The 22768-nt window shown below is 49.1% G+C and overlaps 1 protein-coding gene and 1 long non-coding RNA gene across 5 annotated transcripts; one reads left to right on the forward strand and one right to left on the reverse strand.

The window, feature by feature from the left end:
* Positions 1 to 245: 245 nt before the first annotated feature.
* LOC144331929 (uncharacterized) lies at positions 246 to 20588 on the forward strand. Of its 4 annotated transcripts, XM_077950748.1 has the most exons (4): positions 246 to 612; positions 1069 to 1175; positions 15074 to 15145; positions 18788 to 20588. In XM_077950748.1, the coding sequence occupies exons 1-3, from the start codon at positions 388 to 390 to the stop codon at positions 15141 to 15143; spliced, it is 402 nt and encodes a 133-aa protein (XP_077806874.1). In that variant the 5' UTR covers positions 246 to 387; the 3' UTR covers positions 15144 to 15145; positions 18788 to 20588. The 4 variants fall into 4 exon arrangements, 2 of the variants coding, with proteins under 2 accessions (XP_077806874.1, XP_077806875.1); XM_077950749.1 differs by lacking the exons at positions 15074 to 15145; positions 18788 to 20588 and adding an exon at positions 13925 to 14043 and having other exon boundaries at positions 249 to 612; XR_013399542.1 differs by lacking the exon at positions 1069 to 1175 and having other exon boundaries at positions 516 to 612; positions 18764 to 20588.
* On the reverse strand, positions 8898 to 22743 carry LOC144331933 (uncharacterized). Its single transcript, XR_013399549.1, has 3 exons — positions 20961 to 22743; positions 13904 to 14161; positions 8898 to 9796 (listed from the first exon to the last, which is right to left on the reverse strand). It is a non-coding gene; the product is annotated as an uncharacterized LOC144331933 (long non-coding RNA).
* Between the last annotated feature and the right edge of the window lie 25 nt (positions 22744 to 22768).

A 22768-nucleotide genomic window follows, 5' to 3' on the forward strand; every position in this document is an offset into this window, starting at 1 on the left:
TCAGTAGAGACGGGGTTTCACCATGTTGGACAAGCTGGTCTTGAATTCTTGACCTCAAGTGATCCGCCAGCCTCGGTTCCCCAAAGTGTTGGGATTACAGGAGCGAGCCACCACGCCCAACCAACAAGTGCCCTTTAAATACATCCTTCCTTCTCTCTGCTGGCAGGCTTTGATATGCCCACCATGTGACTTTTCGCCCCTTCCAAGATTTCCAACCAATCCCCTCCTTCCTGTTTCCCGTTGGGCTTTGGGGAATGTACCATATGGACTCTGCGGGCAGACGGAGAGGACGAAAGGCGTGGCGACCGCTTATTTCTTTGGCTTTTGCACGTATCCCATGAGATTCTGGCAAGGCTGAGCGTGCAGGTAGCAGTGGGATCCCTGAGGATGGGAGCCAGTGCACTGAGATCTCTCGCCTCCGAGGCTAGGGTCCTGTGGTCCGCCCGAGGGCCGCAACCCCCGCCCTTTCATGTGCCCGCCTCGCCCCCGGCGGCGCCGATGCTCCTGCTGCTGCTGCTGCTTACCGCGCCGGACGCCGGGGCTGCGGGACAGGGCGGCACTGGCCGGCTACTGGGACGCCGGCGCCTAGGGACACCGCAGCATGAGGCAGAGGTAAGGACGAGGCTTTGGGACTCCGACCCGCGCCAACCGCCCCCTGGGAGCCGCATCCTGCTCGCGCCCGAGCTCGGGGTCTCGGGCCTCAGGCTGGCCCTGGCGGGCGACTCTGGAGCGGGTGGCCCCGCGAGCGGACGCGCGCGCCGAGCCTCCCGCCGGGACAGTGCTGAGGCCGTGACCCGCCGCGGCGCGAGCGCCTCCTTCCCGCGGCGCTTATAGCTCTGCGCCCCGCCGGCGGGCCGCCAGGAAGCCCCCGCCCCGTGTCTCCCTGTGGTCACCTGCCGCCGGAGGATGCGCGGCCAGGTGCGCCGGCGAGTCACTAGTTCCGGGGCGGCGGGCGCGGGGAAGGGCGGGGAGGCTGCCTGCTTCAGGCGGGAGGTGGAGGAAGGGGGCTTAGCCCGGCGCTGGGCCGGGGGGCTTTTTTGGAGCTGCGAAGGTCTCTGTCTTTACCAGGGTCCGTCGGGTCCTTCCTCCGCGGCCTGGCCCCCGGGGCCTCCCCGTCCCGCTGCCCCGGCCTGGCACTGGCGTGCGCCAAGGGTGGGCTCCTGCGAACTTGGCAGGTAGGTGGCCGGGAGAACCCTGGCGCGCCTTTCCATTTGTGTGGGCGGGGGTCGTCGGGGGGAAGATGCAGAGTGCTCACTCCTGGCACCTGCAGCCCTTGGGGGAATGGCAGCTACCCTTTAGCATGGACTGTCCCCAGCCCACAGAAAGTCAGCTTTCAAAGGTTCTAGCATATTCCTCCCTCCTCCACCAACAGAGCTCCTTGCTGTGGCTGAGAATTGTCGGCCTGTGATGGGACAGGGACGGGGTGGGAGAGCAGCACCTGGCGCTTGATGAGCACCGCAGTGATGGCAGCAGCAGAGATGCTTAGAGACCATTGGCCGTGCCACGCTCTGTCCTGAGTGCCCACGTGTCTTAATGCGCTCAGTCCTCACCACAGCGGACAGACTGGGTGCTCTTATGATCCCTGCTTTTCACAGTAGGAAGTGGGGCACAGAAAGCTAAAACAAGTGGTGGCGTCAGGATTTAGATGAAGGCATTGGGTTTTGGACTCGTGCTCTCGCAGACCAGTTGAGGGCAATTGACTTGGGCGTATTCCACAGGGTTACCTCCATCCTGGGGGTCACCCCTTGCTGTCTGTCCTCAGACCCCTCCTCCATATTTCCGTCTCTTCACTCTGGAGTTATCTCTGAAATGCCAGGAGAGGTGCATTGAGGTGAATTGGCGTAGTCCTTGAAGTATTCCTGGCCTGTTTCTCAGGGGGTGGAGTCAGGAGGTAATTCTGAAGCACTGGGAGGAGAGCCTGGGTGCAGTGGGTCTTCCCAGGGGGGCACTTAGGACACTGTGTATTCAGGGACCTGGGGCTGTGCCTTGGGATCCAGAGAGTGCTGAGGGCAGCCTTGCTTCTGGAAAAGGTGAGGAAGCCCTTCCCTTCCTTCTGATTCCCAAGTTGTGGAACCCAAGCAGATCCATTATTGCCCCAGCTAAACTCCGTTATGGATGGTTCTTTTAAGAGAATGAGCTGGGCCAGGGGTGGAGTAAGGCAAGAGGAGGGAGCGCATTAGGACAAATACCTAATGCATGTGGGGCTTCAAACCTAGATGACAGGTTGATAGGTGCAGCAAACCACCGTGGCACGTGTATACCTGTGTAACAAACCTGCACGTTCTGCACATGTATCCCGGAACTTAAAGTAAAATTAAAAAAAAAAATTAAAAAAAAGAGAAAGAGCCACCTGGGAATCCTCAACACTGTGTATAATTGGCACGTGAACTTATGGAACAGAACCTTTTACCCAGTTTGGCCATGACTCGTCAGAGTCATCCATTTCCCTGAGAAAAAGGAAAAAGGAAATATTTTAACTAGTGACATGGGCTTGGGTGAGTTTCTTTCCAAAACAGATAGGCTTTCTCAAAACCACCCTTGCAAGGGTAGGAAAAACAAACTTTCTGCTTTTGGTATTCTAAGCACCTTTAGACAGTGGGGTGTGTGGACAATTATATAAGAGAGTCGTAACAGTGACCACTTCACCTTCCCGTGGCCAGACTGCGCGCACTTCATTTCTGGTCTTCAGGTAGGGTCCTTTCACCCCGTTTTATGCAGGGAAACTGTTCCAGTGAGGTAAAGGGCCATAAACCCAATAATGTGCATAGCTAATAACTCCAAATTCCGTGAGATAAATGTTGAGGGAGCAAAAGGAAGAGGAATGGGGCAGAAAAAGACAATATGAGGCAGGGAAAAAATTCACAGGTGGCAGCTTGAATTGGCCCTCAGGGTGTAGGAGCACCGTGCTAGGCCCTAGCGGAGGGTGGGGACACAAACAAGCCTCTGGGCCTCAACCACCCTCAGGGAGCCAAGGAGCAGAGAGGATTCCTACTTTAGAAATGCTTTACACACTGACTTTTTTCGGCACATTTATTGAGCACCTGTTGTATGTAAGTGCCACATGGTAAGACAGCCTGTGTCTGCAAGAGGTTGATATTTCTAAGAGGTTAGATGCATTGTCAGCCATGCAAGTGCAGTAACCTGGATTTAACTGGCCAGGAAGCCCTGGACGTAGAGTGCTAAGCAAATTTATGCTAACTAGTAAAATATTCTTGATTTGGTTTTGTTTATTTCTTGCACATAAGATTGAGAATTTCTAGAATTTACCTATCCCCTGTGGCTGCTGTTTGTGGAGTGTTTGTGTTTTGCAAACAGGATCATTTTGCAACTCCTTCCTGAGGACCAGCCCTGCACTTGGCTCAGGAAAGGCTGGGACCATTTCCCTTGCCTGCAGGCTGCCCTTGGGCCCGTCACCATTTTGGACCTGGTGCTCTCAATGTGCTTGTCCTTGCCCAGCTACTCATCGAGAGGTGTAGGTGCCCCAAGTGGACCGGGCAGCCCTTCCTAGAGGAGCGTTTTGCGGGCTGTGCCCTTTCCTGGGTGCTGTAGCAGTGGTGGATGGGAGCAGTCCTGGGCATGGAGGCGCTTCATCGATGCTTTGGGCATTAGATTGTCCATGCTGCTTCTAGGGCTCCTTTCTAACCCTAGGACCACGGTGCTGTGTCTACCACGGCCTCGGAGCTGGTTGGAGCCTTGTAATAATGTCATCAGCCAGCATGGTAGCAAGCCCCCCATTCCTCCATCTTCCTGAAGTATTTCTTTGTCATGTGCTGTATTTGGAAGCTGATGTATTGTGGGAAAAGGCCTAATAGGACTTCTTACTACTGGATATGATGAGTGAGATACCGTTTTGCTTGGGTCTTAACTTCTGTTTTCTTAGACCTTTGGTTCCATTTGATCAGGTTCATTCAAATAGAAATTGCGTATATCTTCTAGAAATGAGTTAAACACCTAATCTCTGCTTCCTGCTATATTAATATAGCTGACTGGCTAACATGAAGGACACTTTACATGCTGCTAATGACAAGTTCCCTCTGTGCATGACCACCAGCCCGGGGGAAGGGTTCATGGCTTAAAGGTATCTCTTACCCTTCAGGCAAAGTTGATGTATGGAAACGTGGATTTATCTTCAAAATAAACTAGTATCTGTACTTCTTGGCTTGAAATTAAATTTTTCACAGTAAAGGAATTTGGCAACAGAATTCCTTTGGTAGAAATTTAAAAATTTACCTTGCTAGCCGGGCGCCGTGGCTCACGCCTGTAATCCCAGCACTTTGGGAGGCCGAGGCGGGCGGATCACGAGGTCAGGAGATCGAGACCATCCTGGCTAACACAGTGAAATTCCATCTCTACTAAAAATACAAAAAAGTTAGCCCGGCATGGTGGCGGGCACCTGTAGTCCCAGCTACTTGGGAGGCTGAAGCAGGAGAATGGCGTGAACCCAGGAGGCGGAGCTTACAGTGAGCCGAGATCGCACCACTGCACTCCAGCCTAGGCAACAGAGCGAGACTCCGTCTCAAAAACAAAAACAAAAACAAAAAAAAATTTACCTTGCTGTAGACAGTATTTTAGGCAGTCTGATATCCCACCACTGGTGGGAATGACTGTCACTTTCACCTGCCTGCCCCTCTTTGTCCCCCGACAGCACTTACACACATGCAGGCTCAGAGACACAGGTGCTCCTGACTCTGCCTGCAGCCTCCCAGGCCTGTCATCTGGGCCTGTTGGTGCGGCACATGGATCTAGGTGCTGTCACAGGCTGTCAGTTGTGGAGTGTCCTGGCAGGGCCTGGCTGGCCTAGTCTCTGCTCATGCAGTATTCATCTGCACGCCAGGGGCCGTCTGGACCATCTCTGCTGCGCTGCCCCACTCAGCTCCGTGTGCAGGTGCTTTCCTTTCTTGCTTGTCTCCAGGCCATTTTTCTAAGCTTTTATGAGGTCCGGATGCTTAGGCACAGGCAGTAGGCAGGAAAATCCAGCAGGGCATATAGATCATTCCCAGTAGTAAAAGAGGTCAAGGGGTTTGGCTAAAAATCTCGCTTATATTGGGATATGGGAAAAGTGAGAGGGAACTGATTTCTCAGGAATCCGCTTCATAATATATGTCATGGCATGTTTGCCTTCAATCCTCATGACAGTCTCACAAAGTTACCCATGTGAGGCCCACTTGAAAGATGAGGCACATTGAGGTTAGATGACTTGCCTGAGATCTGTCACCTGGTAAATGGTGGAGCTAAATCAGAGTAAGACAGTGAAAATGCGTGTGGTTAAGAGCTTGGACTCTGGAAGCAGATTGTGCTGTACTATACCAGTTACTAGAGTGTGTGACCGGGAGTGTGTTCCTTATCCTCCCGAGACTCAGTTTCCTCATCTGTGCAACGAAGGGCGTAACAGTCCTACTCACCTCGTGTGGTCGTAAGCACTTAGAATCCTCCCAGGCACGTGGTAAGCACGCAGCGAGCACCCCAAGCTCAGCTGGTACTGTCACTGACTGGTGCTCCTGAAACTTGGAACGGAATTCTGAGGCTTGGGGCTTCCTCTCCTCCAGAGACAGTCTTCAGGGGAGCGTGCTGGGTCCAGACTATCCAGTGATGAGCACAGGTTTCTCTGCAGTGTTTGGATGGGTGAGAATGAACAGTACCACCTCCAAGGGGGAGTTCTTTCCTGTCTTACTGGTCCTCTCTTCATCCCACTTGCTCCCGCTCTCTAACTGCCTTTCTCATCAGTGTGAAAGCATCTGCAGAAGCCTGTTCTCTAGCTCACTCCCGATCCCCTGGGGCTTTGCATTTTTTAAATTAGCCATTCTTTAAACCTCCTGAAATAACTTATTTATTAAAGTTGTGTCCGTTGGTCCCTTCCTCCACGTGTTGTGTTGTCCTGGGTTTTAGGGCAGGGCGGCTTCATGGAAGTGTACCACGACCTTGTCTCTGCTCATGACAAACCCGCCTGCTTCAGGAGAGCCAGGAGTAATATACACAACAGTTATGGGGAAGAAAAGGGACGAAATACCCAGATGGCATAGACAGTGTGGTTCGGGAAAACAAGCGTGCTATTACTTCTTGAAAATCTATTATATGCCAAGCACCGGTTCAGAAGCTTTATATGCATCATCAGCCCTGCAAGTTGGGGATACTGAGTCATTCCCTCTTTACAGATGAGGACCCAGAGACAGAAGCATCGTGCAGGGACACCCAGCACATGGGTGAGAGGAGCTGGGGGTTTGAACCTGCGACCGTGTTGACTTCTGTGGGCCTATAGAGGAGATGCAATTTGAACTGTGCCCAGGCCATGGTAGGATTGTCTAAGTGAGATGTGGGGGTGCTGGGGTGAGCACAGGCTCAGGGCTGAGAGTGAGCAGCTTGCGTTCAGGGGCAGCGAGGAGGCCAGCCTGGCCAGGCTCGGTTGCGTTCAGCGTTGGTTCTGTCTGTGTGAGGGGAGGTAAGTAAGATGTGTTCCTTGCCCTCTGGGATCTTGCTGCAGCTGGTGAGACAGACACACAAATAGATGATTTCAGTGCTGTATGGTAAGAGCTGTGATGAGGGTAAGTATGGGGAGCTGTGGGAGCAGAGCAGGGGGAGCCGGGAGCGTTCCCAGAGCCTTGCCCTGACTGCGAGGGCGAGGTGAGGTAGCGGCAGGCTTAGCGGTGGAAGGCAGGAAGGGATTCGAAAGACAGAGAACAGCAGGAGCAAAGGCATGGCCTTGAGGGCTTTTCTTGTTTATTCTCATGGTCGAATGGATGTCAGGGTACAGTGTGGGCTTTATGGACATCGGGGAATCTGTCGGGGGTTTGAACACACAGCGACGGCATGGAAGTTGAGTTTTAGGTCAATCTTGTGGAGGCGGGAGAACTGAGTCAAGCAAGATCAGCCGGGGAGGAGTCAGCAAACTTTTTTCTGTAAAAGGCCAGAAGGTAAATGTTTTAGGTTCCATAAGCTGGTTGGACTCCGTGGCTGCCTCCGTCTGCTGTTGTGTGAAGGCAGCCACAGAGAGCACAGAAGTGGATGGCTGTGGCTGGATTCCAGTAATGCTTTTATTTGTGGCCTCTGAAATTTAAATTTTATGTCATTTTTACATGTCACAAAATAGCTTCCTTTTAATTTTTTCCCCAGCCCTTCAGAAATGTAAACACCAGGCCAGGCACAATGGCTCACACCTATAATCCCAGCATTTTGGGAGGCCGAGGTAGGTGGATCACGAGGTCAGGAGTTCAAGACCAGCGTGGCCAAGATGGTGAAGCCCCCATTTCTACTAAAAATATAAAAAATTAGCTGGGTGTGGTGGTGGGCACCTGTAGTCCCAGCTACTTGGGAGGCTGAGGCAGGAGAACTGCTTGAACTCGGAGGGTGGAGGTTGCAGTGAGCCGAGATCGCGCTACTGCACTCCAGCCTGGGCAACAGAGTGAGACTCCATCTCAAGAAACAAACAAACAAAACAGAAACGTAAATACCATTATTGGCCTGCAGGCTGGATCTGGCACGTGGCTGGTGGTGTGGCCACCCCCGGGTCTGGCTCGTGGGCAGTAGTGTGCCCACCCCCGGGTCTGGCTCGTGGGCGGTAGTATGCCTTGTAGTTTTGTGGAATCCACAAGGCAAGGCAGACAGATCCAGCAAACGTTAGCTTGAAAGTACCAGGGACAAGCAGAGGGAGTAGAGGTCACGGGCTCTGTTCTCAGAGTTCACAGTTCACTTTGGAAGTCAAGGTGAATACTAAAAGAGCAACATGGGCACCAGGGAGCAGGGAATCAGGCACGCAGCACGCGTGGGCATTCTGCTGCGCAAAAGGCAGGGGCTGTTCCCTCCCTCCTGGACCTTCCTCCCATGCTCCAGGCACACCCTGCGTCAGGGCTGTGGGACAGACTCCCCCTCCCTGAAACACTCTTTCCTGCAATATTGCATGCGAACTCCCTCAACCCTTCATGCCTTCGCTCAGATGTTACCTCCTCTGGGAATCCTCATGCCTCCCAGTGTAAAATGTCAGTGTGTCTCCTTCCTTCAGTGCTCCGGATTCCCTGTACTCTGCTTTACTCTCCGTTTTTCCGGAGCACTGACCCCTCTAGCATGCTGTGTTGCTCGCTCATGCTTACTGAGAGGTGGCAGGGCCCGGGCTCTGGAGACAGGCTGCCTGGGGTTGATTTGTGGCTTCACCACTTGCTACTCATATGGCTTTGGGCGGATTATTTAACCCCTTTGGCCTTGGTTTCCTCACTAGTATGAACAATACCTAACTCAGAAGTTTTGTGAGGATCAAGTGAATTTATATTTATAAAATTCATAGCATAACACCTGCCATGGAGTCAGAGCTGTATTATGTAAGTGTTTAATAAATACACCTTTTATTGTCCGTCTCCTTCCACAAAAATGGAAGATTCATGAAGTCAGAAATCCTATTTGTTTTGTTCTCTGATGGATCCCTAAGCATTTTGAGCAGGACCTGGGGCAAAGCTGGCCATCTGTGCTCACCGAGTGAGTGACTGGGTCGGGGGAGGGTGTGGTCTGGGACGGTGTCAGGGAGCAGTGAGGTGTGGGTCAGTGCTGTGCACGGGTCTGCCCTGGGTCGGCTGGCTGAAGAGGCTGAAGCTGCTGTGTGCCAGTGTGCTTGCACACAGTCCGGGGGAGTGGGAGGGACAGTGCTGGGCTGGGGCAGAGGGGCTGGCTGCATTTGGAGAGCACTGGGCCGGGTCCTACTGCAAGAGGAGAGAGAGGGTCTAGCTATCAAGGGCAGGAAGAAGCCTACAGGGCCCAGTGTTTCCAAGCGCTCTTCCATCCACCTCCTATCCTGGCCTGACCCCACTTAGGAGGAGGCAGAAGGATCGCTTGAGGCCAGGAGTTTTAGACCAGCCTAGGCAATATACGGAGACCCCATCTCCACAAAAACACACACAAAAAACAGCAACAAAATCGATTTTGCATTACTTACTATAATCACAAAAAATGACAAAGAAACCAGAGGCATTGAGAGGGGCCTAGTTAAATAAGTCCCCGTACATCCAAACAATGAAATACCATGGATTTGTGGGTTTTTAAAAATAAGGTAAATGTTGAGGATAAACTGTTTAATGAAATACACTTCACCTCGCTCATACAAACAGTAACTGAAAATGGGTCACTCACATGTTAAACATAAAACTATAAAACTTTAGGGGAGAAATTCTAAGAGAAAAAATGGAGCCCTAGAACTAGGTAGAGATTTGAGACTTGACACCAAAAGCATGACCCCTCCAAATATGGATACATTGGAAATCACCAACATTTAAAACCCAGGCTCCGGGAAACACTGGCTTAAGAGGATGAAATGAAAAAGTACAGACCAGGAGAAAAGACAGGCATTCCTGGGAGATATTGCGGGTTCAGTTCCAGGCTCCCACAATCAAAGCAAATAGGGAAATAAACTCCGGTACCCAATGTTTTCGTTTCCCAGTGCATATACATGTTAGGTTTACACTATGGTGTAATCTATTAAGTATGCAATAGCATTATGTCTAAAAACCATGTACATTTCTTAATTTAAACATACTTTCTTGGGCTGGGTGTGGTGGCTCAACCCTGTAATCCCAGCACTTAGGGAGGCCAGGGCAGGCGGATCTCTTGAGATCAGGAGTTCGACACCCGCCTTGGCAATGTAGCAAAACCTTGTCTCCACAAAAAAATAAAATAAAACTAGCCACGTGTGATGGTACATGTCTGTAATCCCAGCTGCTAGGGAAGATGAGATGGGAAGATCGCTTGAGCCTGAGAGGTTGATGCTGCAGTGAACCATGTTTGTGCCACTGCACTCCAGCTTGAGTGACAGCACAAGACCCTGTGTCAAAAAAAAAAAAAAAAAAAAAAAAAAAAGAATGTTGGTTTGTTTAATGACTTGTGGTACAGAAAAAACTTTGCTAAAAAATGCTAAGCATTATTTGAGCCTTTAGAGACCCCTACATAATCTTTTTGATCTTTAAGCTGTTGGAGTCATGCCATGAAGCTAATTGGCTGCTGACTGATGAGGATGGTGGTTGCTGAAGGGTTGTGGGGGTGGTGCTGTGACAATTTCTTAAAATAAGACAACAATGAAGTTTGCCACATTGGTTGACTCTCTTTCACATAGGATTGATCTGTTGCTTTGTAGTGCTGTTTGATAGCATTTTACCCACAGTAGAACTACTTTCAAAATTGAAGTCAGTACTCTCAGATCCTGGCGCAGCTTTATTAACTAAGTTTATGCACTATTCTAAATCCTTTGTTGTCATTTCAACAATGTTCACAGCATCTTCCCCAGGAGTAGATTCTATCTCAGGAAACCACTTTCTTTGCTCATCCCTAAGAAGGGACTCCTCATCTGTTCAAGTTCAATCATGAAATCACAGCAATTCAATCCCATCTCCAGGCTCCACTTCTAATTCTAGTTCTCCTGCTATTTCCCCACATCTGCAGTGACTTTCTCCACTAAGTCCTGAACCCCCAAAGTCATCCATGAGGGTTGGAATCCACTTCTTCCAATTCCTGTTGATATGGCTAGTTTGACCTCATCCTATTTGATCACAGATGTTCTTAATGGCATCTAGAATGGTGAATCCTTTTGAGAAGGTTTTCAATTTACTTTGCCCAGATCCATCAGAAGAATCACCATGTATTGCAGCTACAGCCTTATGAAATGTATTTTTTAAATAACAAGACTTTGAAAGTCCTTGATCCACAGGCTGCAGAATGGATGTTGTGTTAACAGGCATGAAAACAACACTCATCTCCTTGTACATCTCCAGCAGAGCTCTTGGGTGACCAGGTGCATTGTCAGTGAGCAGTAATCGTTTGAAAGGTATCCTTTTTTCTGAGCAGCAGTGGGTCTCAGAGTGGGCTTACAGTAAACCGTGCTGTAAACAGATGTGCTGTCATCCAGGCTTTGTTGATTATTTATAGAGCATGGGCAGAGTGGATCTGGCACAATTCTTAAGGGCCCTAGAATTTTGGGGATGGTGGATAAGAATTGGCTTCCATTTAAACTCACCAGCTGCATTGACCCTTAACAAGAGAATCAGCCTGTCCTTTGAAGCTTTGAAGCCAGGCATTGACTTTCCTTCGCTAGCTAGGAAAGTCCTAGATTGCATTTTCTTCCAACAGAAGGCTGTTTTGTCTGCATTGAAAATCTGTTGTTCAGTGTCACCACTTCATCAGTGAACTCAGCTAGATCTTTTGGGTAATTTACTACAGTTTCTACATCAGCACTTGCTGTTTCATCTTGCATTTTTATGTTACGGAGATAACTTCCTTCCTTCATCTCATGAGCCAGCGTCCTCTGCTAGCTTCAAATACTTCTGCAGCTTCCTCGCCTCTCTCAGCCTTCATAGAATTGAAGACAGTTAATGCTTTGCTCTGGATTAGGCTTCGTCTTAAGGGAATATTGTGGCTGGTTTGATCTCCTAACCAGACAACTAAAAAAAACCTTTTTCCATATGAAAAATAAGCTGTTTCACTTTGTTACCATTTGTGTGTTCACTGGAGTAGGACTTAATTTCCTTCAAGAACTTTTCCTTTGCATTCATGACTTGACTAGCTGTTTAGTGCAAAAGACCTAGATTTTGGCCTCTCTCAGCTTTCAACATACCTTCCTGGCTAAGCTTAATTATTTCTAGTTTTGGATTTGAAATGAGGGATGCACATCTCTTCCTTTCACTTGAACACTCAGAGGCCACTGTAGGGTTATTGATTGCCCTGGTTTCAATATTGTGTGTCAGAGAATGGGGAGGCCCAAGGAAAGAGAGAGACCTGAGGGAACAGCTGGTTGGTGGAGCATTCAGAGCACACACAGTATTTATCCATTAGTTCACGGTCTTATAGGAGTACAGTTCATGGTGCCCCAGAACAATGACAATAGTGACATCAAAGATCACTGATCACAGATGATCATAATTCATGTCATAATAATGAAGAAGTTTGGAATGTTGTAAGAATTACCAAAATGTGACAGAGACCCAGAGCGATCACTTGCTGGCGGGACGATGGCACCAGGAGGTTTCCTTGATGCAGGATTGCCACAGCCTTCAATTTGTGAAAAACAGATTGTACAATACAGCAAAGTTCAATAAAGCAAAGCATAATAAGATGAGGTCTGCTTGGATTTGCAAATTTCAGGTCCAACCAAGTGCTAGTATCCAGAATGTGCCAAGAACTCTCAAAATGCAACAGCAGTTTTTGAAAATTGAAATACAAAATAGCCAAAAGACACTAATAGGCGTTTCACCAAGAGTATGTACAGATGTCAAGTAAGCACATGAAAAGATGGCCACCGTCTCATGGGAAGGTGTCGTTATGGACCGAATGTATATATCCCCCATATTCATACATAGAAGCCCTAACCCCCTGTGTGGCTGAATTTGGAGTAAGAAATAATAATTAAGGTTGAATGAGGTCATAAGTTGGGGTCCTGATAAGACAGGATTTGTGTCTTTGTTAGAGGAGACCCCAGGGAGTTGGCTCCCATTCTCTCCACCTACACCCACCAAGGAAAGCCCACATGAGGACATAGTGACAGGGGCCATCTATAAGCCAGTAAGGGCCCTTAACCTGTAGAATGGTGAGAAAACAGTTTAAGGTGTTGAAGTCGCCCAGCCTGTGGTATTTTGTTACAGCAGCCCAAGCGGACTAATACACATTAAGATCATGGTGAGGCAGCGTGACACACCCATCAGCATGCCTTAAGCACAATGTAGAAACAGCACCAAAAGCTGGTGAGGATGGGGAGAAAGTGGGCGACTCACACATCACTGGGTAAATGTAACATGGTACAGCCACCCTGGAGAAGAGTGTGGCAATTCCCCCTCCCAATAAAGCAAACCCCACCACCACCAACAAAACATGCAACTACGGAACAACCTGGCAACTCGATTCCTGGGCATTTGCCCCAGAGAAATGAACATGTAGAGTGTGGCAGAGAATTAATGCAGTCGGTCTGGGATGCTCCGAACCTGCTCATTCCCAAGAGAATATCTGGCCTTGCCTGGCTCTGGGGAGGAAGCCCAGAAACCATTGAAATACTTGCCTGATAAGAGTGTGTTTTCGTAGCTGGGGCTGTGGGCAGTTTATGCTGATGACCTGATCTATGGTGGGGCCCTGGACCAGGTGGTGTCCTTCAGGGAGATGGGCTTCATGAAGTTCTTTGAATTTTTCTAGGGAGTCGTCCAGCTCAAGGATGCCTGGAGGACCTTACCCGACAACACTTATGTTCACACAAAATCCTGGACCTGAATGACCTCAGCAGGCTCGTTCCTCAAAGCCAAAACCTAAAAACAACTCCTCAGAGGCCTTTCAAGGGCCAAGAGGTTAAGGGCTTGGGGTGGGTGTGGAAATAAAGAGGAACATTTGGAGATCCATATTAGAGGAGGAATGAACAGGACTGGGTCACAGGTTGTTTAGGACATAGGGACATACAGGATGAGGAAACTCTCCCAGAGTCCTAGACTAATACACAAATTAACATACATGGGCACATGCCAGGGCAATGGCTCATGCCTGTAATCCCAGCACTTGGGGAGGCCAAGGTGGGAGGATTGCTTGAGCCCAGGAGGTTGAAGCTGCAGTGAGCTATGGTTGTGCCACTGTACTCCAGCCTGGGTGACAGAGGGAGACCCTGTCTCTAAAGGAATTAAAAAAAGAAAAAACACTGGTACAATTTATTGACAGCAAGTCTGGGTCACAGCCATATAGAGGAAGAAGAAGACCAAGATATGGGGGTTGGATTGTTTTTAATATGTAATGTCTATGAAACAACCAAGCCAGAAAATCAACAAGGCAATTCTATATCTATGTAATTCTGAATGAAGATAAAACCTTGGGCTTATACGCATGGAGATAAGAATTAACGCCTTGGAAAAGGATTACATCACCCAGAGGTTATGTTTTTAAGTGTAGAGATAGAATAATAAGGCCATACCTGAACTGTGATGCACTGTAGATTGTAAACCCAGGCAGAGGAGTCTCTGCTGGCAAACGCTGCTCGGGAGGAGCATCCAGAGAGGGAGGAGCAGGTTCTGATGTCAGGATCCGGAGAGGAGAGGATCTTCGGAATCGCAGGTGAGCCCCTCCCCCGGACTGCTGCCAGGATGTCCAGGAGGATGGGCGGTACAAAGTCGCTATTAGGTTTTTCCCACAGCAGTTCATCAGTGGCAAGAGAGAGGAGTTCTGGGGCGATCTGGTGGGAGAGCGAAGAGTGTAGGAGAAATGAAGAGGGAACCTCCAGTGACCACAGTGAAAGGTGCTGTGTGTTGACTTCACCGAAATTTAGCTCTGAAGGGGCCCAGACAACCTGGGCTCTTGAATAAGGTTGGCCATGTGATGTTAAGGATTTTTTTTTTTTTTTTTTTTTTTTTTTTTTTGAGGCAGCATCTTGCTGGTCACCCAGGCTGGAGTGCTCTAGCTTGATCATAGCTCACTGCAGCCTCAACTTCCCAGACTCAAGCGATCCTTCTACCTCAGCCTCCTGAGTAGCTGGGACCACAAGTCACCCAGGCTGGAGAATGCAGTGACACAATCTTGGCTCACTGCAACCTCCGCCTACTGGATTTTTGTGCCTCAGCCTCCCGAGTAGCTGGGACTATGGACATGTGCCATCATGCCTGGCTAATTTTTGTATTTTTTGGTAGAGGTGGGGTTTCATGATGATGGCCAGGCTGGTCTCAAACTCCTGACCTCAACTGATCTTCCTGCCTCAGCCTCTCAATGTGCTGGGATTACAGGTGTGAGCCACTGCGCCCGGCCTCTCTCCTTTCTTAGCATGTCAATTACATTTCTTTTTTTACTTTTTTCAGTGGTTGCCCCAGAGTTTACAATACACATTTACAACCAATCCAAGTCCACCTTCAAATAACACTCTACTACCTCACAGGTAATGCAGGTATCTCACAACAACAAAATATTCCTAACTCCTCTCTCCGGTTCCTTGTGTCATGCATGTCACTTAAATGTAAGCTGTAGTCATCAAATACATTGTTGCTACTACTATTTTGAACAAATTGTTATCTGTTAACTATATTAAGAATAAACATAAAAGTTTTTATTTTAGCTTATTTCTTCCTTCTCTATTGCTCTTCTTTCGTTTCTGTAGATCTGAGTTTCTGACTTACATCATTCTCCTTTTCGCTGAAGAAATTCTTTTAACATTTCTTGTGAGGTAGAGGTAAGCATCCTGGAGACAACTTCCCTCAACTGTTATGTATGTGAGAAAGTATTTCTCCTTCACCTTTTCCCCCAGTTTTTTCTATTGTGGTAAATTACTCATAACATAAAATTTACCACGTTAACCATTTTTGAGTGTACAGTTCAGTGATATTAAGTACAAGCCTAATGTTATGCAGCCATAACCACTGCCTAGCTCTGGAATCCTTTTCATCTTGTAAAATAGAAACTCTGTGCCTACTAAACAGTATTCCCCATTCCCATCTCACGCCAGGCCCTGGCAACCACCATTCTACTTTCTGTCAATGATTTAGACTATTCAACATATCTCATGTGAGTGGAATCATACTGTGGCTTTCACTCTGCATAATGTCCTTAAGGTTCATCCATGTAGTAGCGTGTGTTAGAATTTCCTGCCTTTCTAAGGCTGAATAATAGTCCATTGTATACACAGACCACATTTTGTGTATCTGTTCATCTGTGGATGAACACTTGGCTTGTTTCCGTATTTTAGCTATTGTGAGTAATACTGCTATGAAGATGGATGTACAGATACCTCTTTGAGAACCTGCTTTCAATTCTTTTTGGGTATATGAAAGGAAAATAAATCTAAGGACCCAAAAATCACTAAGCCAAGGGAAAAGTCAAGCTGGGAACTATGTCAGGCAAACCTGCCTCCCATTTTATTCCTATAAGATAGCTACAAAGATTAAAGACAGTGGCTGGGTGTGGTGGCTCCTGCCTGTCATCCCGGCACTTTGGGAGGCTGAGGTGGACAGATCGCCTGAGGTTAGGAGTTCAAGACCAGCCTGGCCAACATGGTGAAACCCCATCTCTACTAAAAATACAAAAGTAGCTGGGCATGGTGGCATGGACCTGTAATTCCAGCTACTCAGGAGGCTGAGGCAGGAGAATCACTTGAACCCGGGAGGCGGAGATTGCAGTGAGCTGAGATTGCACCATTGCACTCCGGTCTGGGCAAAAAGAGTGAAACTCCATCTCAAAACAAAACAAAACAAAACAAAACAAAAACAGCTACATACCTCCCTTACAATTTACCTACAAGGAAATTCCTGTGGGCCTCAAGATCTTCACCCTAAAACAGTTCTGTTGAATTTCACCCTGGCAATATAAACTGATAACTGATCTTCAAATATGTAGGACAGAAAGTCATCCCTCTGCTCGCTTGAGACAGATGCATATTGGATTCCCTCCTCTGCCTGTTGTTTATGTAAAAATGCAAATTCACTGAGCCGGACCAAATTATGTATTCAGTAAAAGGTTGATAAAAGACTCAGAAGAATACACCAGTTTGTCTCTTATCTACCTATGACCTGGATGACCCTGCCTCTTTGAGTTGTCCCACCTTTCCAGACTGAACCAATGTACATCTTACACATATTGATTGATGTCTTATGTCTCCCTAAAATGTATAAAAGCAATCTGTGCCCCGACCACCTTGGGCACATGTCATCAAGGACCACCCGAAGCTGTGTCACAGGTGTGTCCTTAAACTTGGCAAAATGAACTTTCTATTAATAAACTGATTGAGACCTGTCTGAGATATTTTGGGTTCACAGGTATATACCCAGAAGTGGAGTTGCTGAAGCATATGGCAATTCCATTTTTAGTATTGTGAGGAACCGTCGTACTGTTTTCCACAGCCGCTGTACCATCATACAGCCCCACCAACAATGAAGAAGGGTTCTGACTTCTCCACATCCTCACCAACGCTTGCAATTTCTGATTTTGTTTTGTTTTGTTTTGTTTGTTTGTTTGTTTAACATACTGTTCATCCTAATGGGTGTGTGGTGGTGTCTCATTGCAGTTTTGGTTTGCATTTTCCTAATGATTCATGATGTTGAGCATCCTTTCAAGTGCTTGCTGGCCATTTGTATACCTTTAGAAAAATGTCTATTTAAGTCCTTTATTTTATTTTATTTTATTTTATTTTATTTATTTTTTTTTGAGACAGAGTCTCACTCTTATCACCCAGACTAGAGGGCAGTGCTGTGATCTCAGCTCACTGCAACCTCCGCCTCCCGGGTTCAAGTGATTCTTGTGCCTCAGACTTCCGAGTAGCTGGGACTACAGTCATGCACCAACATACCATGCTAATTTTTGTGTTTTTTTGTAGAGACTGGGTTTTGCCATGTTGGCCAGGCTGGTCTTGAACTCCTGACCTCAAGTTATCCACCCTCCTCAGCCTCCCAAAGTGCTGGGGTTACAGGTGTGACCCACAGTGCCTGGCTGCTTTGCTCATTTTTTAAATTGGGTTGGTGGTTTTTTTGTTGTTGAGTTTTAGTAGTTCTCTATGTATTCTGTCTATTATTCCTTTATCAGGAATAATGATATTCGAGTATGTGATTTTAAAATATTTTCTTCCATTCTGTGGGTTGCCTTTTTCCTCTGTTAATATTGTATTTTGATGCACATAAATATTTAATTTTCATGAAGCCTAATTTGTCTACTTTTTCCTTTGCTATTAGTGCTTTTCGTGTCATACACAAGAAATCATTGCCAAATCCAATGTCATGAAGCTTTTCCTCTATGTTTTCCTTTAGGGGTTTTATTGTTTTAGTCTTACATTTATGTCTTTGTTCCATTTTGAGTTAATTTTTGTATGTGCTATTAGGTGAAGATCCAACTTCATTCTTTTGCATGTGGATGTTCAGTTTTCCTAGCACCAGTTGTTGAAAAGGTTGTTCTTCCCCATTAAATGGTCTTGGTACCCTCATCAGAAATCATGTGACTGTAAATCTACGCTCTGTATTCTATTCTGTCAGTCTCTATGTCTATCTTCATGCCAGTACCACATTGTTTAGATTACTGTAGCTTTGTGGTAAGTTTTGAAATCAGAAACTGTGAGTTCTCCAGCTCTGTTCTACTTTTTCAAGATTACGTTCGCTGTTCAGGGCCCTTTGATATTTCATATGAATTTAGGATAGGTTTTTCTATTTCTGCAAAAAAAGCATAGTATTTTGATAGAGATTGCATTACATTTATAGATTGTTTTGGGTATTATTGATATCTTAACAATATAAAATCTTCCAATCCATTAATATGGAATATGTTTCCATTCATTTATGTCTAATTTCTCTCACTAATGTTTTATAGTTTTCATTGTACAAGTCTTTCACCTCCTTAGTTAATTCCTACCTTTTTTTTTTTTTTTTTTTTTTTTGAGACAGTTTCGTTCTTGTTGCCCAGGCTGGAGTGCAATGGCACAATCTCGACTCACCGCAACCTCCGCCTCCCAGGTTCAAGCGATTCTCCTGCCTTAGCCTCCCAAGTAGTAGCTGGGATTACAGACATGTGCCACCACGCCTGGCTAATTTAGTATTTTTAGTAGAGACAGGGTTTCTCCATGTTGATCAGGCTGGTCTCAAACTCCCTGACCACAGGTGATCCACCTGACTTGGCATCCCAAAGTGCTGGGATTACAGGCATTAGCCACTGCACCCCGCCCATTATGCTAGTATTTTTAAAGGGTTTTTACATCAATGATCAGAGGCATATTGATCTGTTGGTTTATTTTCTTACAGTGTTTTTGGCTTTGGTATCAGGGTAATGCTGGCCTTATAGAAAGAGTTAAGAGGTATTCACTCCTTTTTTTTAGTTTGTTTTTGTTTTTTTTTTACAGAAACAGGAACTAAAGAGTTTTAACTGGGCACCGCTATAGCAGTGGCTGTTGATCATCGTCTCCTGGCTGGAACCAGGGAATCCTGTCGTTCAGGGAGGAGCAACGCAGCAGCAGGCATGCCTTCTCAGCCCCAGCTGACTCACTCTGGGGTGGATGGATGTATTTACTTACTTATTTATTATTTGGTTCTTGCTCTGTCGCCCAGGCTGGAGTACAGTGATGCAATCTCGGCTCACTGCAGCCTGGACCTCCCGGGCTCAAGCGATCCCACCTCAGCCTCCCAAGTAGCTGGGACTTCAGGCACATGCCACTACGCCAGCTAATTTTTTAAACGTTTTGTAGAGACAGGCTCTCGCCCTGTTGCCCAGGCTGGTCTTGAACTCCTGGCCTCAAGCCGTCTGCCCACCTTGGCCTCCCAAAGTGCTGGGATTACAGGTGTGAGTTACCACACTCAGCCCACTCGGTTTTGAGTGGCCATTTGCTTTGACTCAGCAAACACTTCTGATGGTAACAAAGCACCAACTGAGTGGCTGGTTTCAATCCTACTCTTGCACCCAACACCGCAACATTTTATCTACCTGGAGCAAATGCTCTGGGGTCCTGAGGAGCTGGCCACACTGCCCATTTTGCTGGTGGGACAGTGGGAGGCCCTGCCCTCCTCCCATCCCACACCTCTTAGGCAAGAGCTGTGCCCAGGAAATGTCACCTGTAACTGGTCTGCACAGACCCTGTCTTCCAAAAGGGTGCTGTGCCTCCACCAGACCCCACGGGCAGTACATTGGTCAAGCACATGCAAGACACGCCAAGGCCAAGGCCTGACTGATTGGACAGTAAAGACACAATGAGCCCCTCTCGTTCGAAGCTGATTACTCACAGAGTGAAAATAAGAGAAGCCTGAGGTGGCAGCTCCCTCCCGTCCTGGTGCCACACACTAAAAAGGACAGCACCGAAACAAAAGGGGTCAGAGAGCACGCGCTGCGGGACACCCACTGCGGAGCAGCCCCTGGAGACTGCGCCGGGTGGCATCCTCATCTGTGGCTCTGTTGTGGGGGCCAGGGGCAGGCAGCCTCCCCCTCACCAGGGCCAGCGAGGCAGGCAGTGAGGAGCAGTCTCGGGAGACAGAGGGAATGAGAGGTGGCCTGGGTGCAGCCTGATGTTCTGGGAGGAGCAGGCTTAGGTCAGCTGCTGTGCGCACCTCTGCGTGGCCTGTGGGGATCCTGCAATGGCTCAGGGCCCCACGGCAGAGCTGTCTCTCTGTCCACACAACGGACACACAACCTGACACACGGAAACTCACAGAGACACCAGAGAGGCACATGTGACACTCAAAGACAGACCCACACAAAAGCCACGCAGGAAAGCCTTTTGCCACACGTGCACACACACATACACACAGGTGCCCATCCCTTCAAACCTTGGTGTTTGCCCAGACACACCTGTGTCAGAGACAGGGGACCTGCAGCTCCCCAACACACACCAGTCACCCCACACTAACCCAAGGTGTCACCAGCCAGCCTGGAGGACTTGGGAGGCCAAATGGAGGTGGACAGTGGCCGCAGAGCAAAGGCCTTCGGTGGATAGCACCCGACGTGAAGAGCCATGGCGCCCACCGTGTCCACACACACAGGGGACACGCACGTCTGTGCACCAGCTCCCCCATTCCTACACACGCATCACCCATCCCTGGGGCTCTGGAGGATGAGGCCCCTCCTTCCAGACCAGGGCCTCCCTGAAGACCCAGAGGTGGTCCAGGAGTCCCCATGCCTGAGTGACCCACTGCTCATGTCCATGAAAAAGAAAAGGAACTGTGTGTGTGTGTGTGTTTGTCAGCACAATGGAAGTTTATTTTATATATATATATACTTTAAGTTCTGGGGTACATGTGCAGAACGTGCAGGTTTGTTACATAGGTATACACGTGCCATGGTGGTTTGCTGCGTCCATGAACCCATCATCTACATTACATATTTCTCCTAATGCGAAAAGGAACTTTTTTTATCTGAGGAATGTGAGCCCCCTTTAATTATCTGGCCCACAGAGGCACTGGAATGAAACAGCAGTCACATCCCACTCCCACTTGAGCTAAAGACCTCTTGAAGCCAATTGCTCTGTGGGTTCTAGACTGATGCCAAGTAGACATAAAAAGCCATGCGCTAGACACCATAACTCTTACTCTGTAGTCCAACACTGTATAGCCAGTCACTAAGGTTCTCTCTGGAAAGCAGTCAGAATTCCTGCTGACTTCGTATCAGCCCACTCCCTGTCCCCTTCAGTCTTTAAAAACGTGCTTGTGATAAGGCTGAAGGAAGCACTCCCAGGGCAACTTGGTGTGTCCTGGGCAGCTCTCTCAGCCTTGGCCCAGACAAACTCTCTATATGAACTGTGGTTCAGTTTCTTTCTTTAGGTTGACATCCACATTAGGGGAGCAGTGTTGCTGGGCTGGGGAAGCTGGTTCAGGTCAGATGTTGCACCAAGGGTGGGAGAAGGGGCGTTCCTGCATCAGCACCCAGACGAGGCAGAGCAGCAGGTGTCCAAACCCAGGCCTGGCTCGCTCCTGCTGTGGCTCACAGCCCCCACCCCACCTGGCAGACCCCCGGAGCTGGTGACAGTGTTGCCCAGCTGGCCACAGCAGCTGGGCTGCTTATCCCACTCACGACCTATGGGGGAGGTGTCAATGACCAAGCCCAGCCCCAGCTGGCTCCTGGTCACTTGCTGCAGGCTCAGCTCCCACGGTCTCCAATCCCACCTCCAGCTCCTGCCATTCCGAGGGACCTGGAGGCCAGGGTGCCCGGCGCATGAGCAGCTCTGGGTTGTGGTCCACCCTCCACGGCAGTGGCCTGAGCGCTCGTTGTCATTATTCACTTTATTCACTCCTGGTTTGCTGGCTGGAAGGGATCACACAGACATGGCATGCAGCGGAGCCAATCCTGCCAGGGACTGAGGAAACAGGTGCTGGAGAAAACCAGAGACTTTGCTGGCGCTTCAGGGGGACCCCAGTTGGCTCAACGCCCCCTCTCCCTCATAGCCAATCACTAACCAATGTTCTCTCTGGAAACCAGTCATAATTCCTAACCTAGTCAAAGCAGGTCATCCCACACAGTCCAGCCACCCCGCAGGCAGCTAAAGAGTGCCCGGTGAAACGCAAGTCTGAGCGTGTCTGTGTCCCCAAGCCTTTCCGTGCCCCCTGCCGCTCTTCGGACAAGCCCCCAGCAGCCTCTGTAATGGGCAGCCCCCGCCCTTGTCTCCTGCGCTGGCTTCCGCAGCCTGGCACACCGGTCCTCTCGTCCATCCACCTGACCTGATTCTGGCAGGGCCTTTGCAGAAGCCTTTCCTCCACCCCAACCCCTCCTATTAAAGCCTGTTCCTAGCCGGTTCAGCCCCAGCCACCAGAAGCCCCCCAGCCCCGGCCCAGCAGCTGGCCTGGGGAGCGGGGAGAGCGCAGTCTGGGTTACGGGCTGGGGACCGGGCAGCCCCGGGCGACCATGCAGGCCCAGATGGGGACTCTGGCTCCGACTGTCCTGCCCCAGAGGCTCTAGGGTGGTCCCGTCTGTCTCACCCCGGGGGTGGGGAGGACGCAGACAGACCCCAGCGCCACTGCTCGGACGCAGATGATGCCTTAGACCCAGGTTCTGTAGGCTCTGGCCCGAGCGCCCTCCCTCTGGGGGAAGGCGGGTGACCGGGACAGTCCACCTTGCAGGCTCGCCGGCGCGGAGCCGGGACCTCAGCCCGCACTGACACAGCAAAGGCCGGTGGGATTCTCCATGGCCCTGCGATATCCAGGTGGCGGAGTCTCGCCTCTAAGGTGGCGCAGGGAGCAGGCAGGTGCAAGCCTGGGCTGAGCGAAACCCTCCTCGGAGTCTCCGCAGAGGGGCAAGGCGCGCCTCCCTCTGAATGAGCAGGCGGCGGGGCGCGGGCCAGGACAGGTGGCCGGTCGCGTCGCGCTCGGGACTGTCGTAAAAGGGGGCGGGACGCTCCGCTCGC

Source organism: Macaca mulatta, chromosome 10 (assembly GCF_049350105.2).
Source record: "Macaca mulatta isolate MMU2019108-1 chromosome 10, T2T-MMU8v2.0, whole genome shotgun sequence".
Taxonomy (NCBI): domain Eukaryota; kingdom Metazoa; phylum Chordata; class Mammalia; order Primates; family Cercopithecidae; genus Macaca; species Macaca mulatta.